This window comes from Hippocampus zosterae, chromosome 6, assembly GCF_025434085.1.
Source record: "Hippocampus zosterae strain Florida chromosome 6, ASM2543408v3, whole genome shotgun sequence".
NCBI lineage: Eukaryota > Metazoa > Chordata > Actinopteri > Syngnathiformes > Syngnathidae > Hippocampus > Hippocampus zosterae.
The window spans coordinates 13,713,178-13,731,711 of NC_067456.1; the positions used below are offsets into that span (position 1 = coordinate 13,713,178).

The following is an 18,534-nucleotide window of genomic DNA, read 5'->3' on the forward strand; positions in this document are numbered from 1 at the left end:
ATGATTGTTCATCAAACACCTGTTTGGAATATCCTACAGGTGAACAGGCACACTGAGATCAAATGGGTGCCGTGATTGGCTATAAAAGGAGCTGCCTTGAATTGCTCAGTCATTCACAAGCAAACATGAACAACCAAATGACTGTTTGGCACACATTTTTGACCTTGAATGAACCCTAGTGAGAAGGCAGTATTCGCTAGCTTTGCAAATGTTCGCCACTCAGTGGGATAAGGGCTTACGAATCTTAACTGGCACGAACATGGACTAAGATAGACTATACGTAGTTTTACTTTGTTTTTCTTGTAATTTTCACACTTTGCAAAGCCAAGTTCAAATGCTGTATGTTATGTCTTCGGAATATCATCCATCCATTTTCAGTCGGCAGGGTACACCCTGAACTGTATGCCAGCTAATCACAGGGCGCACAGCGTTCAATTAACTTACGGTGCATGTTTTTGGAATGTGGGAGGAAACCGGACTACCCGGAGAAAACCCAACCAGGCACGGAGAGAACATGCAAACGCCACACAGGAAGGCCAGGGCCTGGAATCCTGCACCTCTGCACTGTGAAGCGGACCTGCTAATCATGGGCAGAACAAAACCTGTAAGCGAGAAGTTTTGAGAATTCTTTCAATGAGAAGAATTGAAGCAAGATTCATGTAAAGCTGAGTCAGTTGAAATCTTTTTTCCTCCCTCGACAGTTGTATTTTATAGAAGAATCGTACACAAGAATCTGAATAGTCTTTTAGAATGCAGACTTTAAATTGGTTTTAACATTAATTCAAAGATTTTACTCCGATAAATATTTGTTAAAAACAATAGAAGAAGAAAAATGCTATTAATTGTGATTCATTTTGGAAAATGGTGTGATTAAGGAGCTAAAACGTTTTGGTCGCTTGACAGCACAAATTTATATATACGCATAGTGCAAATAGCAATCATGCTTTGGCAACCAGAAACGGAGCAAATCAGATTGCTCAGATCTTTTGCTACATTTCAGTATGTGGCGATATTTACATGGTTCTGGGATTTGCTATGATATCCTGTCATATTATTATAGGTGATATTATGTCAATATCCTATCATATTTCACAAGTTTAGTTAAAATTCAGGATCCAAAATTTCACCATGAAAAAAATAACACTGTATAGTGTGATTTAGATTCATTTATTTATTTTTTCTTGACAACAAAAGACAGGCTGTGATGTATTTCAAGCTTTTTTTCGTCCTTACAGTATAAGTCAGCTGTTGAAACCTGCCCTTCAAACATGCACCAAAATACACTTTCCAGTTGCGTTACATTCAAACAGAACATTTTAGATTACAACAGATAAACATTTTCATTATACTTTGGGTTCAATCAGTTTGGATGCTATTACAAAAAAGTGCCATGATGAAAACCAAAGTGCTCTGTGACTTGACAGAGCCCAGCAAGCAAACAGTTCTTAACGAATGTCTTAAATAGGCTACCGATCTTTATGAAGAGTTTACCAATCCCTGACCAATAAGTGCTTTTGATACAGTATTTCAATGACATAAGAACCACATTCATTGCAAGTTACTATGCATCGAATAATGTCCAATGTTTGGGTAATAGTACATACAATGGAGTCTATTCCTAACATGTATACAAACAGTCCATAACAATGACACATGTAATGGACACATACAGTGTGTTTCGTTTTCAGCAGAGACGAGTCAGTGACTTAAACTGCTGCAAAGAGACAAAAGATGTAAATATGATCAGCTTGAATTCAAACAAAAACACCAACGAGGCAATTGTGAGGTAGGCAAGAAAACATGCTTGACCACCCTTGCTGTCTTTTTGCAGAAGGCCGTACCAAAAGGACTGAACAGGAAAAGGAAGTCCAGGAATTCCAGTGAGAACTAATTTGAGATGATTAAAGCAACAACTCTGCTGATATCAATGGCCAAGTGCAAGAGACTTGCGTCATTTAAAGAATGAACGCTGATTGGAGGGCCAAAAAGGTATGTAAACATGTAACAAAACTGGACATTTTGGTTTTCCAAGGAGCAGCAGTGCCATACGGTCTCAAAACCCCAAATGACAATTGTGTACAGTACTTGCTGTTATTGTGCTGTGAACAATGTGCGTTTTTAATTTTATTTTATTTTTTTTTAAACAAACTCATTACAATAAGCATTTAATACCATGTGACAGTGCTGTTAAGGTCTGCTCAGGTTTAGGCACAAAATGATTGGGTGGTTCAAGAAATGGTTGCAGTTTGCAGCCCTCGCATGCGTGCATGCTTTTCTCTGCTCGTTTGTGAAATGAAAGAATCAAAGAGCCACCGTGTCTCCCACTAAGAGTCTTTGCATCATCACTCCAAAACTTTCGGGGCAGTCCTGCAGTCCAGCTGCAGTGCAAGTGTGATCAGCGCTTTTCCTGTGGGGCTTTGAGGTGGAAAGGCGCAGAGACAAAAGGGTCAGTAGTGTGAACACAACTTTGATTGCTCACATTAAACGGGCCCTCATTCTGCGGGACGACAGTTCCCTCAAAGTGGCGGGAATATTTCGCAAGCTCTTGCGGGCGGAACGGATGTGGTGCAATTTGTCCAAGTGTGCCTTGCTCAGGGACAAGAGCTGCCCCGTAAAGGTACGCAGGTAGTGCAGCCTCCTTTCTTTTCGCAAACGGAGCCTGGGAGAACACGTCCGGCTGCTGTTGGGCTGCCAACGGGCCGCTCGGAAATGGCGCGTTGGCGAACACGTCGCCCGCTCCTTGCTGGGTGAGGCAAAAAGGAGCTTTTGAGAAGATATCTGCACTGGCTGGTTCGGGATCAAGTTGGTAATGATTCTGGGCAACGGTGGCGGATGATGGCACACAGGTAGCTGGTGTTGAGTGGAAGCTGGGCTGAGTTCCGTGTTCTTCGTCCTCCTCTGAGTCAAGCAGCAGTGGTCTGGAGCCGCTGAGGTCTTGGGCCGAAGTAGGACCTTCGGCGTCAGCCTCGAAATTCTGCTGTTGTTCTTGACAGGTTTCTTTTTCCTGGTCTTCATCACTGGAGTGAATACATACGTCGTTTGCTGCAGAGTCTCCAACAGTTTCGCTGCCGCACCCTTCTTGGCCAAGTACAGAGTAGCCGTTACTGTCCAGCTGCACATCTGTATGGGTAAGCAGAAAAAAAACCTTCATTGATTTTATATTGACACGCAATCAAATTTAAGGTCATACATACGTACATTGGATTAGCACTAAGTGAGGAAGCATAATGACACAATATCCACATTCTACAACATTCACCATCACAACATGGATCAGCCTTGTTTCCATAACTTGTTCTCCTTATTTCAAATGGTTGTGAGCAAGGGAGTCAGTGGAAACAAGGAGAGGGGGCCTTGGCAGCAGAGGGAGGCGTAATTAGACTAGCACAGAGCAACGCATGGGTCAGTCTTACCTCAGCAGCGTCGACAGCGACTGTAAACTGGGGGCTTTCACCAAGGAGTTAAAATGGAAAGGCTACCTGATCTGTTATTTATCTTCACCACGACTGAAACCACAAGATTGCACAAGTGCTCATTCTGCGTTCAATTCACACAGCTGTCTTGGAATTGTGCGGAATAACAGTGACTCGCAGTGCCAAATACAGTTCAGTGTCTGTTGTCTAAAGTGACGCATCTATTTTGACAGCCAACAAAGTTACTGGTCACTTTGCTTATAACTTAGAGCTGTCCATTTAATCTATCCAATCAAGTAGAAGTTGTTGTACGTCTTTAAAAAATATATAAAAAATGTCGGATTGGAGACAACATTCGTCCACTGTGATTAAGCAACACTGTGACACAATAGAGAGAAAAGACGAGGGGAAAGGTGGACATCTTGGCATTTATACACAAATCTTTCAATGTACTGTACATATATCACATTTTTACATTTGCTCTAGAGAACGAATGAGTCATCACATGTCAACATGTTCACTGAGATCAGAGGTCTTTCCTTTTAGTGTGACGGCTGTATTTTCTAACAAATGCACGTTTAGGACAAAATATCACTTCATTATTCTACCACTTTGGCGTCCCTATTTGAACATTCCCAGCGACATGTTGATATGTCTTAAGAATCCAGACATTCAATCTCAGGTACGTAAGTTTTATGTCTTTTACATTTTTTTTTATCATATGGTAGGGTAAAGGAGGGTCTGAAAATGGTTGGCATTGTAAGCCGACGCCGACATAGACTGCATGGAGAGAAGTTTTCAAATTCTTCAACTGTGAGGCATTTTGTATGCTACCAACTTTGCAAGGGGAATGCCCTTTCCTGTTCCCGTATAACAGTGCATAAATCAGGATCCATCCATAAAGCCATGCTTGGATGAGTTTGATGCGGGAGACTCAACTCCACCATAACACACTATTTGGGTGAACGTGAACAGAAATTACAAATAGCCCTGCTAGAAAAAAACCCCCAGCATAGTTTTGTTGTGTTTTCACACTGGTCTTGCTGATCAGTAAAAACACAACAAAACAGCCACGATTCGAACAGCTCTGGGCAATCCGCTCTATGAACAGGTCCAAAGCCGCCCAGCATTGCCGGAGACCCGCCTGGAGCTGGGGATTGCTGGTGACCAGCTAGAGTCTTGCTGGCATCAACAGCCAACAGCATGTTGGTCTTGCGAACTGTATTTACTGACAATGGTTTACTGAAGTGTTTCTTAGCCTGCGTGGCAATAGCCGCTACACAATAATCCAAGTTTTGAATGCAGTGTTGCCTGAGGGACTATTTACGCATGCAGTTGTTCACAGAGTAGTGAATCTCACCTCCTCCTTGCCTGCCAACAACTGAGCCTTTCGGGGATGTTGCTTTAATACCCAATCATGGCACTCCCTTGTATCCCTCTAACCTGTGGCATGTTCCAAACAGGTGTTTTTTGAGAACTCTGAAATGTTTCCTTTTTTTTTTTTGCCGCTGTCATTTGTGAATGTGCTGCGGGCATCAAATTCAAAATGTGGGAGTATTTGAAAAGAGGTAGTATTTATAAGTTTGAACATTAAATACTTCCTTGTCGCATATTCAATTGAACATAGGTTAAAAAAAGATTTGCAAATCATTGTATTGGTTTTATTTCATACAATGTCCCAACTTAACTGGAACTGGGGTTCGCATGTACTGTATGTGATGTGTGATGTTTACAAACCAGTGTATGAAAGCACCAGCACAACAACCCACAGCCATTTGAGAAACCTGCCTGGACAGAGATTTTGTCACTCCTAATGAGTCAGTGCAGGTGCATGTTTTTCCAGGTCAGAGCCTAAAATGATGGTGTGTAAGTTTTGAGAGAAAGTGCCCAAAACTCTCAATCTCACTCTTTTGGTCAAGAGTGGTTCCAAATAAAGCTTCAACTCACGCGCACACGCACGCAAGGGGAAAGCAAAGTTGCAGTCATCAAGCAGTCCATCGTGAAATGAAAAAAGACCACCATGGCTGCATGTTAAATGAGCAATTATGGGGGAAAAGCGTGAGGAAGGCCATGGTGTAGCCAATGTTAGCGGCAGAAGATATGCTTGAGCATTGATGTGAATGTTACCAGAGCTTTATGAAAACAGCCTATCAGAGCCGACGGGGAACAAGTCTATGCCAAGTCCTCTCTTTCATTTCAGAAGATGCTACATTTTTCACATCTCTCTAACCCGCCTGCCCTGTCCAACGTCAGGGTTACACACTGCCCCCTTGACCTCTCCCAACCCTCTAGAGGTCGATGAGCTGATCCACCAGTAGAAGGGAGCGAGTCAAGTTGGGAAGGCTGGACTCTGAACTGCCACTGTTGTTGCGTGAGTGACCACCTGAAACATGTCAGAGAAAGAAAGAGAGACAAGACACAGAAATGTACATGGAAGAGCCGAGGGAGATGGGGGAGCCAAAGAATAAGTCATATGAAAGGAAATTGTATGAATCAAAGAAATAAAAAAGGGACGAGTGGATGAGGAGGATCAGAGCAGAGGGGTGCATGAACAGGGGCAGGAAAAGAGAAAAAAAGCAGAGTGAGCCGGGTTAATCTTAATATGGCTGCATCAGCACAGGGGAGGGTCAGGGAGCACCGATCTAACATGGGAGGAGGACTTTTAATAGAATAACCACAAAAGCCAAACCCTTGCAGGGTGGAATCTCACATATTCCAATGTGAGAGCTTGACTTACAACTTCTCACATCACAAGTCACAGAGGGCTACGTTGAGGGAGAAGGGCTCAAAATCTGTCCTGCTGACAACAGATACGGGCGCTCATCTCAGGATTCTGTTCTTCTTACCTTGGTTTGAGGTTTTGGAGATGAGCACGGGAATAGGGTCAAACTCGTCACTATTCCCTTTCTCTCCTTGCGACATGAGGAAAGAAGAGTCTGCAGTGGAAGGAAGGAAGAGGAAGTGAAGGAAAGGCAGATCTGAGGGGAAAGCAGTTAATCCAGCCATAGCACAAGGCAACGATTAAAGGAGGTGTAGAGAAATAGCAATATAAATCCAGTAATCCCTTGCAAATTTGCACTTAAATGTTTTGCGGCTTCAGTGCCTCACGGGCTTTTCGAATGTTTATTTAAAAAAAAAAACTAAGAATAATCAGGTGCCTCACCCAGCACCTTCGTTGTTGTGTCTTGTCACGTTGTTGACTGTCTTTCCTCCTGTATCTTAATGTTCTCAGTTTTTTTTTGTTTATTCGATAACTTTTTTTGATTGAGTTAAACTGCGTTCCAGCCCCTTGCCGCAGGAAAGGCAATCGGTCCTGGGTGTGTGGGGGCATGTAAGCTCGCTCGTCCCTCCACGGAGATTGGCTCCATCAACAGGCACACATTGCTTCAACGGCAGCGGCGCAGGGCTTGAGCGCAGTTTAACTAGTCCAAAAAAGTACCTTGCGGTTTTTCCACCTTTGGCAGGGGGTTCTGGTCCCCATTAACCGGGAACAACAAGAGATTACGATATGGAATTTCAGGGTCGCTTTGGGTTTTTCTTCCACAAGCATGAGAGAGAGAGAGACACTGTTAAGATAAGAATTCAATTGGCAATTAAAAATAATTACAAATGAAAAACTGACTTGATTATTTAGTTCTTTTTAAATGATATTCAACCAAAAAACATACTGGGAAAAACATTTTAAACCATTTCAGTCACTCATTCAGTACCAGCCAATTCTAGATCAAGTCTGAAAAGACGTTTAAAGACGTCTTGGGGAGTGAATGAATTAATTATTCCAGTACTTCCATTTGTAAAGACATGTTAAAACTGGACGGACAAAGATTAGTGAAAGCGTATCTTTTGTGTCCGACGTAATACATGAAGCCGATTACAGTAACACATACAGGATGTTTTCCTGATGGACTGTGGTCATGGTTCTGACTGACTGTGGTGGGTAACAAGGTTAACTTAGCTTTACTAATGCTTGTAACGAATGCCTGTTTTTTTATTTTTGCTTTTTGGAGTTCAACTGAAAAACACAAAATAATCCATCTCGCTTCGATTGTCGAAGGAAAAAGTGGAGCAACAACAGTAAAACATTAAGCACCAATACAAAGGTGGCCAAGCAGTGCTTACAGCAGTGGAAGGGCTTACCAGCAGCTGTCTGAGCAGGCTGCAGCTCTTCCAGGCAGGCTGCGGAGCAGGAGCCAAGAGGAGCAGAGGGCCGATAGGAAGAAGGAGCAGAAACATTCTGGTTTCCATGAGAAGTATAAGATAGAAGATGGCAGCCCAGCATAGAGTCTTTCCCATTTAAAGAGTCTGAGTCACAAGAAGAATGCAAACTCATAATGAGAAGAAGTCAAAGTAAAAGAGTGGGCTGAAAGTTGAAGCAGCAGAACGCATTGGACAAGATTGGACCCACAAAAATGCGGGTGTCGTCTTAATATTACAGTGGCGAACAAATATGACGTTTAAGAAACATTATTTAGTCAATAAATGTTTTATAAAGGCAACAATTGGACCGTGAAACAACGTAACTCAACTTCCATTTTCCAATTCCTGTGGGTGGCCTGCTGGAACAAACTGAACGAAGAGATAATACTGCATTACATTGGCACTTCCAATCCGAGAAACACAATTGTTTCCATAACAAGAAAGAAGTGAAATATAACAATGTTTTATCCTGCTGACACCCCTATACTTTGCCCTGCAACACTAACCTGGCATGTTGACAGAGGTGAGCTGAACCTACACACAACACTATCTTTGCTACACAAACCTAAGAATGCAAGACAGGAGATTGATTTCCTTTGCTAAGGCTCTTCCTGTACTACATAACTGAAAACTGAGAGAAAGAAAAAAAAAGATGCAATGTGGAAACTATTTTTCAGTAAGGCGGGGAAGAAAAATGAAGATGGCACCGGTATCACCATTTGTGTTCAAAGGGTCAGTGAGTGTTGAGAGGCCAGTGGTGCAGAAGACATGTTTCATGAGACTTCTCTCCATAATCAATCAAGTTGTTTAAGTCAGTGATTCCCAGCCAGTGTGCTGAGGGAATATATCCATTGTCACTTAGTTGGACGACAGATTATTATTTCAAACGCTCGCACGCACGCTCACAGAACAGTTTAAGCATAAACAAAGCATAGACGTTCAAGCAGTGTTCAATCCAAACAAAAACCGAGTTGGTAGTATCTCACTTTATATTCATGCATTCTGTATTTATGAAAGGCTTATTTTAGCCCTATCTAACGTGTTAGAAACATAGGTCTGGTGAATACAGCAACACGCTCCAGGTTAGAGCAAGACTTTTGCCAACAGTATGAGACCTACCGGGCAAAGACAAACTTGGAAACTCCTCAGTAAGCGTTCAGCTGAGCAAACAACACTGAGCAGAGAGGGGCCCCGCCAAACCAAAAAACTCATTTTAGTCAGCTGAGCAGACAACATTACAGTTTCTCGTAGCAGTCCATACTTACGGGAAATCACAATGGGAAAAAATTGTGCTGGGGGGGGAAGGGATTCTTACAGGAGGAATGTGTTGGCTCAGAAAATGGTACAGCAGATGTGACCCTTTAGCCCCTTCTCTAAAAGAAAGACCATTGTTGAAAAGCTAATGCTAACATCAGAAAGTGACAATACGGTTGACCAAATACAAAACAGGACTAAACACATCACTAAGTACACTTGCACACATCTGATGAGTTCCACAAGTCGTTGCAAAGCTAATAAAGACAATAAAGCTAAAGTTTTTACTGACACTGTTCGAGAGCTTTGAGTTTAATTAACTATAGACATTTTTATTATTGTACTTTTCGAGTGGTAGAGAATCGCAATGTATCATACAGAGTAAGGCTGCAATTGATAAAATAATGTCATTACCTTGATGCAGGTGTTACTTAATGCCGAGTGAATATATTGTAATGTGCAGATGGTAGTTCATCAATGCCAAAAAATTGGATCTGGATTATGTTTCATGTCAATTGTTTGACAGAGGTGGAAAAACAAATCGCATCATCCAACTCACGTGCCTCTCACAGTTACACAGGTGTCAAAGTCCGTTCCACGAGGGCCCATACCGTGCATGTTCTCCATGTCTCCCTGATGCAACACACCCGATTCAAATGATCAGAATCATAATCAGGCTCCTCTCAAGCTTACTGATGCGCTGATCATTTGGATCAGGTGTGTTTCAGCAGGGAGGGATGGAAAACATGCAGGACCGGCCCTCAAAGACTGGACTTTGGCACCTGTGGTTTAGGAGGTAAAATGCACCCTTGTTATGCGATAGCATCAAATTCACTCCAACATACATTTTGGGGCATTTTTTTCGATAGAACTAAAGGGCATAAAAAACTGAGTGACTACCCGACTGGGCTCAGAGGTTTGAGAACACAGTTCATCAGTAAGGAAATCCAATTAACAAAGAAGTGTTTGTCTTTGCTGTACCGAGTGACCGTAAAAGCACAGATCTGCAAATGAGATGCGAGCTTGCTGCAGGCCGAGACTCTATTCATGGTAACTGACAAGGAGCCACTGTGCAGCTACTAACATATGTCAACAAAGGTAGGCTTCTGAAAGTAGTAGTCGCAACTGTGATGCTGGCAAGCTTCCTTAAATCAAGAACAAGAAATGATTCTGTGCCGTGGACATTTCAAGATAAAGAGGTATATGTATGAAAAAAAGAAGAATCAAACTCTTACCTCCAAATGAATTGAGCCTGTGAATGAGAGAGTCACCTCTGGACTTCTCCTCTGGTGCAGCATCTGTGTTAAAAAAAAGAAAGAAAAAAAGGTATTTAACAACTCTCTCACAGTTGTCTGTGTGTCTACAGTACAGAGAATAGTGCACATACTTTCACCTAGTTTTGCAAAGTCTTTGTTAAGCAGCTCCTCAGCAGTTAGCTTAGAGAAGTTATCATCGCCAAAGGGGTTCCAACTGGGCTGAGTATTGGGTGTCACATGGGCAGACTGGGTGTCCACATCAGCTGGGTGATATACGGTCTGCTGGGACGAGCATGGAGAGCCAGAAGGAGTCGTGCTGGCTGACCTACAGATCAGTAAGAAAGCGTTTTTTCCCATGTGTGTTACAACTCTGGCTTGATCTAATTGTGTATGAAAACAAAATGTGTGAACAGAGTGTTTCTTCAGCAAGAGTGTCTGATGTAAAAGGTTTGCTTTTGCTCTATCGTGGTCGTGTCAAGTGAAAGGCCGATCTATTGCGGCGCCATGAAAGGACAGTCACTCCTCACATCACTGAGGGGAGCTCATTCTCCTCACTTGGACTTGTTGAGGCTGGCCTCAGCTGCGGCTGTCTGCAGTAGCTGGGTGGACTTGCTGATGGGGACACCAAAGATGGCACTGTGAGTGACGTCGCTCAGGATACGTCTATGACCACTTTTGGCTGCCATTTTTGGGGACGATGGGGGTGTTAGGGAGCCGACTTTGTGCCCTCTTACAGTTGCCTGTGTGCGCGGGGGACAATAAGGGATGTGAGCATGAAAAATATCTACAGGATGTTTAACAATTAAAAAAAACAACAACAACAAGCAACAATTCCCACACTTAAATAATCAAGGATGAGTGGTTGAAGAGGAATCAGAAAAATCAGGAAAAAAGATCACATGTCTGTCTTGACACCTCCTGCCAATGAAATGAAAGCCAAACAACAGATAATGCTTAGACAAACCATGAAAGAAGTCCCGAGAGGGTTCACGTTAGAAATGATGCACCTGAAGTTTGTCCATTTTCGAGGTCAATAAGAGTAAGAGTAAGTGCACTGATTTTCGATAGGGAGAGCAATAAAGAAAGAAGGGGCGATTAAATGCCATGTCAGCAACAAACGGCACTATGAGCAGGAAGTTACCACATCTGGGTCAGCAGCTGGCCCAATGACGGAGCACTCTGGGATGGGGGTCAGATGGAGAACTGGGCTTTCCTGGACCTCATGCTGCTGCTGCCGGCGCAGTGTGAGAGCGAGGAAATCTGACTTAGCTTTGTACTGCAGCAGAGTGGGTGTCACAGTGGCAGTATGCTGGACTTGGTAGTCAAAGCTCTGTGCCAGATGATTCCACACAGGAATACGACCACATTTTGGTCATATGCGTCCATCAATTTATTTGTATTCATAGAATGCTTTAGATATTTCTACCTGCGGGGATACTGACATGCGGTAGGGGCACAGATGGTCAATTGTACCACTGAGAAACTGTGTGAATGTGTTGTCGGTTTTCATGCCTTATTAGATACTGCAGAGTATTGCTTGAAATTGAGTGGAAACATGAACCACTGTTCAAGAGTGAATAATTACAAGACACACTGACAGTGACGGACGGACTCTTAAGCGCCAAACCTTTTAGTCGTACAATACAGCCGTCACTGCATTACCTTACTTGCTCTCCTGCTGGGATGCCTACCTGCTGGGCAATCTGTAGGTGTACGAAAGCAGAAGACTGCTGCTGTTTCATGTGGAGCTGCTGAGGTCGCGGTGTGATCTGAGGCTGAATGGTGGTGGTTTGCATTGGTCGCACTGAAGCCTGTGCTGCAGCAGGAGCCTGTTGGGAAGTCTGGAGGGCACCTGGAGTTGGGACATTAACACCTACACCTAGAAGAAAGAAACAAAATAATTTTCGTATTAACCACAGATAACTGTGTTTAGTCCCATGTTAAAGTTGACTTATCAGCAAATAAAAACAAGCCAGGGTTTTAACTGTGACATGTAGAGGGATTAAAGAGCTAGTACCTATGGCCTGGGGTGCTGCAGCAGCAACATTGGGCCTCTTGCGTGGGGTCAGACCTGCTTGTATGGGAAGGATGCCTGATATAGGCTGTGGTTGAGTCTGGCCAGGCTTAGGCCTTTGTCGAGGTGCTATTGAGGTTTCGGTGGTAGGAATTGGGTCTGTGATCCTGAAGCATGGAAGGAGAAATGTGCGCTGTAACGTTTACATTCATTTTTACAAAAACAACATCAATAGTTTGGGCTTATTTCTCACCTGGCTTTGGTTTGACTTTTTTTGACCACTGCTTCACTGGCTTTGATTGGCTCGGGTAGTTTTGCAGGAATGGATGAATTCTGGATGGATAAAATGAAATTAAATCATAAAATTTGTGTCTAATTTTGCAGCTGTAGACTGCAAATTTCCCCAGTGTGGTTCAAATAAAGGTATTCTTATCTTAATCAGTGCACTCAAAAAAGACTAAAAAACCATACAGTACATCAAGTCAAAACTAGATAATCAAGTATTTTTATAGGGCCTGCAGGTACCCCACATAAAATATGAATAAATACAACAGTTTTTATTTGTCTGGGAATTAGAATGTGCCGCCATAAACGGTCAGCCAAGACAGAATTTAATTTATTTCCATCACTCTGAACTTACATGTAAATTTGGAACAGGACACTCTTGTCCATTCAGTTTAAAGGCAAAGTAAGATACTTGATAGATGTCTGGCCTCTTGTCGGGGTCGGGTTCCAGTATATATCCTGAAAAATCCACATGGGGGATCTTCAGTTTTCAGTAATGTAAATACTCCCCATCACACTTGCATAGAAACTGCACACATGCACATTTTTAAGGAACGGGACTGTCAGTTTGACCTGTATATGTATCATTTGGATACCCCGTGGAGTTTTCAGCCCTTGCAGATGGCTATCGCATTAACTAAGTAACTAAGTACATGGAAAAATAAAGGCAATGTGATACAGACATTATTTAAACATTGTGAAACTGTAACTGCAAATGGTATACAAAAACAACTAGAAAATGAAGACGAAAACTGCTGCTTACTGATGAGACAGTGCATATCGTGGGAGTAGCGTGAATTGTCTGGAATGGTGAAACTGCCATCACAGATAGCAACTTGGCTTTCCCCAAAAGGAAGCGTGAAATAGCATAGTTTATAGAGAAGACATCCCATAGCCTGCACCCACAATTGCAAAAAAACAACAACAAAAAAACACACAAGTTAATGTGGCTTAGTTTTTGACACTTGTAAACTGATATCATCCTGTGATCCAAACACCTCACCCATATATCTGCCTTTGTTGTGATGACTTTACCAGCATAGAGGTTGACCATCTCTGGCGCACGATATGATAAAGTAGTGTACCTGGTGTAAAGACATACACATAATTTCTTGAGACATCTATTAGATTGCCGAGAGGTTTGTAAAGGCAGAGGGCAAAGAAAACCAACTTTTTGATTTCCTCCTCAATGACAGGTACACCCTCTGTCTGTGGGTTTTGGAAGTGGTTTGTAGCGCTCCCAAAGTCACACAGCACATAATGTCCCTGGTCATGCAGAAGAATATTTTCCACCTAGACAGGAGGAATAAAATCAATAATTCACTGCAGTGCTATTACACAAAAACGCCAGATAAGTTAACTTTTGCAACTCATGACTTGCCTTGAGGTCTCGATGAATGATTGGAGTCTTGGACTGGTGAAGACGAGCAACAGCTTCACACGTGTCACAAAAGACCTGCAACACCTCTGCCTCTGTGAAGCCAGTCTGTAAGCGTTGGTTCATCAGGTTGACCACCTGTCCCCCTACAAAAAAAAAACAAAAAACGTAATATGCTGAAACATACGCTGGTGCCAAAATAACACTATACCTGAGGCTGAGGTTGCATCTTATGAAACCAAAATGTTCACGTCTGTATTTTCTAGACATTTCAGGCTAAAGCCAAGGTGTAACTTAATGATTAATTACTTAATTTCTTTGAATTTATCGGCCACAAATAGAGCAAACTATCTTTTATTGTGAGGTTTTTCCAACATTTGGCGGTGAAAACAAATCAAGTGAAATATTTTTAAATACCGGTAACATCGAAAGGAAAGAGCTGACGGTCGACAAATTTACCTCGACAGAAGTCCATAAGAATTAGGACCTCCCACACATCGCCAGCTCCAACTGCAGCTATGCTGGAATCCAGGAAGCCAACTATGTTTTTGTGCCCTACGAGGTCCCGCTATATCAATAAACAAGGACAGGGAAACAGTGGGAAAACAGTTACCGTTACTATGTTAAGACATTTAGAGAAATACATCCATGGTTGTATGTCTTAGCTGTAAAAATTCAGGAAAATTAGTCGCGCACACACTACCATTCTCATTCATGACAAACAGTGTGTAAGAACTGCTTATTTTTTTAATGAACATTTAGACTGTAATGAATTCGGTTTGAAAGACAAAGTGCCAATTTATTGCTTGCAAGAATATACAAAACACAGTAACAATGATTAAGATATCCCCGCGCAGCCTGGAGTTTATACGTATCATTTTATTGATCTGCAAAGTGCTCTGTTCTAAACAGGGATGATGTACTGTACATCTCGTCATTTTATTGAGCATATAAAAAGTGCAAAAGGGGGAAGACAGTTTGACTGCGACTTCTCGGAGAGCCAAAAGAAAAATGCAATGTTAAATTCCTGCTCACTTTTTCCACTCACCATAATCTGTATCTCCATTTTGCAGATTTGAAGATCATGCTCATTGTTAACATACATCCGCTTTAGCGCACACCGCTGACCCTGATTTGTGCGCACCAAAAAAACAATGGCAAAACCTCCTGCAAGAGATGGAACGATGCGAGATCAAACACTGTACTATTCACCACAGAAGGGTAGATAGATCACAGCACATTTAATCGTAAATGTGATTCTTACAACCGATGAAAATAAATCAGTTGACTATATAGGGAGGGAGTCAGCAGTGACACAAATACAACAAATCGATTGAAATTTGTAAATCTGAGTGCTGTTCTGTTTGACATTGTGATGTTTTGTCACAGAATATTTTATTAACTGACTCAGCGTTTGAAATGTCTCCAATATCGGGATGCTTGTTTGTTATTACCTTCAAAAAGATCTCTCAAAACTTGAATAAGAATAGTCATAAAACAGGGGGGGGTTGCAGTGATATGAGCGTGGTCTTTGCAGTGACACAATGCAAAACAATGATATGTTGCGACACAGTTTGCAAAAGGTATGATAACAAATTGCCTGTTCAGAATTAATTACTGACGCAAAATGGAGTGGGTTTTTTTTCTAATATTGGGACAGTGCTGATAAGTGATCATTTTGGTCACTAAAATGTTATACCGTTTCATCCCTTATCGCTTTTTCTACTGTCTCCAAAAACGGGGTACATCTGTGATTTTATTTGGAACAGAATTACTGATAATTCTATATCAATCTACATGAGACCCTAGATCCATACCTTGCGTACGTGTTCCCTAAGAGTTGAGATATCTTAAGACATTATGTCTAATCTGAGATGACTGTAAGAAATCAGAAGGATTAGCAAGCTTCTTGAGGACCATTTCACAGTGGTCTACTCTGTCAGGAGACAGTGCCAAACAAATAACTAAGTACAGCTACAAATAGCCACTGCCCAATGACATAACCAACTGTCAGGATTATTCTCCACCCGCTTTTGCATACACACAAAAAAACAAAATGCTCACGAAACGCAAATGCACCCTTTGGGCATAGCCATGAAAAGCACAATATTTGGTTCCACTTGTCAACGGCGTAATAAACGAGGCTTTCTTTACAACTACTTTACTGCAGGGTTACACAGTGATGATGAAATAAAATAAAAGTGGCATTGTCCTGTCGATTGAGGACAGATGTGCTTGGGGGTTCCGGTGTTTTCTTTATAGAGTTCTCGCGTTAGTGAATGATTTTGCTTCACAAATGAGGGAGTAAATCATTGGAGCCTTGTGTTATGCACACCATCACAAGATGGTCAACGCACATGGTCTGTGTGACTCAAGAGAGACAATTTGTATTTTTAAAAAATGCAGGCTGCAACTATTTCAAAGTGTCAAGCAAGCAAGTCTGCGAGATTTTTGCATGCATACTTCTAGCATAGTCTATAAAGATCAAGGCAGCACACGAAAACTATGTGCATAAGCAGGCCATTTTGCAGATGTCAGTGTCAAATTCCAATAAATAAATTAGAACAGAAAAGTGATCTGTTTAAACAAGTTCCAAAAAGTAGACAAACTGTGATTTCACTATCCTCCGTTTCTCATTAATTTCATCAAAGTCAATTCTAGCAACTGTGCAGTTTTTATGACATTAGTTTCTCTCTCTGTATTGTTGTTTGTGGCCAGATGACCAGACCATTCGTGAAGTGGCCACAGAGCTGGAGTCCTGCCAGAAAGCTGATAAATAAATCAGTCTTTGTAAATCTATTATTCAGTAACAGGCTCTCTTGGCTAAAACAACAAGGCTGACTTTCATTTGGGTGATGGAAAACACAAATTCTGTTTAACTGTTTAGTTAAACATAATGAAATTTTCTTCAGAAATGAATGGCGTAATGAGCACTAACAGTCAATATTACTGGAACTATTTGGACCGCCCTGCGGCAAAACCTAAAGCGTGATTGTGGAAGGAGGAAAACGCGGAGCCCAATGTTTATGCTTACAATTACTAATGACTCAGCACGTCACTGACTTTATACATTTTTTTCCAAGCTACTCCCAGCCTTGACGTAATATGTGCAACCAGGAAATTCAGTGACGTATAAACTTTTATCGAATTTTGAGGACTAAAAGAACACTTATGTACAGTACATGCGAATGGTAATGAAAACAGACTATCCTTGCACAAACAATGGTTTATAAATCACACAGGATTCATACATCATTAAGGACACAAAATATGTTGCAAAAAGCGTGATTAGAAGTCAGTCCAATACATTTATGAATGAAATATCACGTTCTTACACCCCCACCCCCAAAAAAGAACGAATGAATAAAGTATATCACGAATTAAACATTTCACGAAGAACATGCACTGCTGCGGGACGCAAGGGATTAGAAACTTAATCCTGCTTTCTCACAGTTTGGCAATTAAATCAAAAACCTGGAGGTTCCAAATGATTTCAACGTGATTTAAGTGAACGAAACTGAAACCAGGCAAAAGCACGTCCATTCACCTTCAGCCACGATCTCTTCGATGGTCACTTGATGTCGTCCAAGGGTAAAAACCCGGCCGATGAAGCTGCCTCCGCTGCTGGAACCTGCGCCCCCTCCGCCGGCTCCCTGACCAGGCCCCGAGCTCACGAGCTCCCGTCGGGAGTCGAAGAATTTCTTCATTCCCTACAGGTGTTATCCAAATCGACAATTCCGATATCAAAGTGTATAAAACACCAAAGAAAGTCTGTCGTGAATTAGGAACAATCGGTCCCCGACCGAGGTGGTGGCTGATGAGGTAACTGTCTTTGAATGACAGCAGCTAGCTTAACGCTCGCTGACAAACTGGACTTCAAAGTATTCCGAAAAAGACAAAGCAGGATGTCCGGGCTAACGCTTTGTCCGAAATTGGCAGGACCAGAACGTGTCTTAACTAGCGTTTTGGCGTCAAAAAGGGAAACACTGGTCTACTCTAAACTCCCAAAAGCGACTGCTGGATGACTGTACTAACAGTCTATTAGCCCGGAGCGGTCGTTAGCGCACCTATGCAGCTAAGCTAACCAGCTAGGTGCGATGACAGCTGCATGCACAGGCAGCAGGTAGCTCTGCACTATCCAAAGCGACTTATCACACATGCCCGCATACGCTTCTAAATCTAAGATATCACATCACGCTAAATGAATTAATCTCCCTTCTTCCAGTGTCTCCAACAAATATCGTATCTTGAGCTGTCTGTGCTATATAAATCCAGTGTATAAATCCAATTAACAAAGCTAACTGGGATTTACAGACGAGGGTTTGCTGGAAGATTCGCCATCATTTTTTCTCACTGTGATTGGTCAATGTCAGAGTTGATTTCAGACCCTTTCGTTCCAGCACCGCCCCCAACAGGAACTACCGTAAAACCACTCATTTCAATACAAAACCACAGGTCTTTTAGATTCATTACAAAGTTTGAAAAATTATATGCAACAGTCTTTAACTTAAATTAACAATGCATATTCTTCTTATGTTATATCCTCTAAGTGAAAACGTACTGGAAAATAGATTAGAAGATGGATGGATGGATGGCTTCATTCTAAGATGAAAGCGCAAAGCACTCCATTTCGAATGAAAGAGCAAAAGGACATTTAGGTTTAAGAAGTGAGTCTGCCTTGACCATATACAAGGGCAATACAATATAATGTCTCAGTTATTACTTACTCTACAAAGA

General features: G+C 42.0%; 1 protein-coding gene across 14 annotated transcripts; it reads right to left on the reverse strand.

Annotated features, from left to right (window-relative positions):
- Positions 1–1,151: 1,151 nt before the first annotated feature.
- On the reverse strand, positions 1,152–18,159 carry LOC127601919 (AP2-associated protein kinase 1-like). 14 transcript variants are annotated; one of them, XM_052067616.1, is made up of 18 exons: positions 17,345–18,159; positions 14,846–14,964; positions 14,257–14,365; positions 13,801–13,943; positions 13,591–13,712; positions 13,423–13,504; positions 13,183–13,315; positions 12,775–12,878; positions 12,388–12,467; positions 12,138–12,301; positions 11,812–11,999; positions 11,262–11,450; positions 10,676–10,860; positions 10,258–10,445; positions 10,100–10,162; positions 7,551–7,715; positions 6,260–6,349; positions 1,152–3,120 (listed from the first exon to the last, which is right to left on the reverse strand). In XM_052067616.1, exons 1-18 carry the CDS (start codon positions 17,502–17,504, stop codon positions 2,396–2,398), a joined length of 3,009 nt encoding a protein of 1,002 aa, XP_051923576.1. In that variant the 5' UTR covers positions 17,505–18,159; the 3' UTR covers positions 1,152–2,395. The 14 variants fall into 14 exon arrangements, with proteins under 14 accessions (XP_051923576.1, XP_051923575.1, XP_051923579.1 ...); XM_052067615.1 differs by having other exon boundaries at positions 10,252–10,445; XM_052067619.1 differs by having other exon boundaries at positions 10,252–10,445; positions 11,262–11,348; positions 17,345–18,158.
- Positions 18,160–18,534: the final 375 nt, after the last annotated feature.

Coding starts and splice junctions, on each gene's coding strand:
- LOC127601919 (XM_052067615.1), bottom strand. CDS start 17,504: ATGAAGAAATTCTTCGACTCCCGACGGGAGCTCGTGAGCTCGGGGCCT. Junction 10,446..10,675: donor GCCAGCCTCAACAAGTCCAA/GTGAGGAGAATG, acceptor ACTGATCTGTAG/GTCAGCCAGCACGACTCCTT. Junction 7,716..10,099: donor CAGGCTCAATTCATTTGGAG/GTAAGAGTTTGA, acceptor CTTGTGACTCAG/ACTCTTTAAATGGGAAAGAC.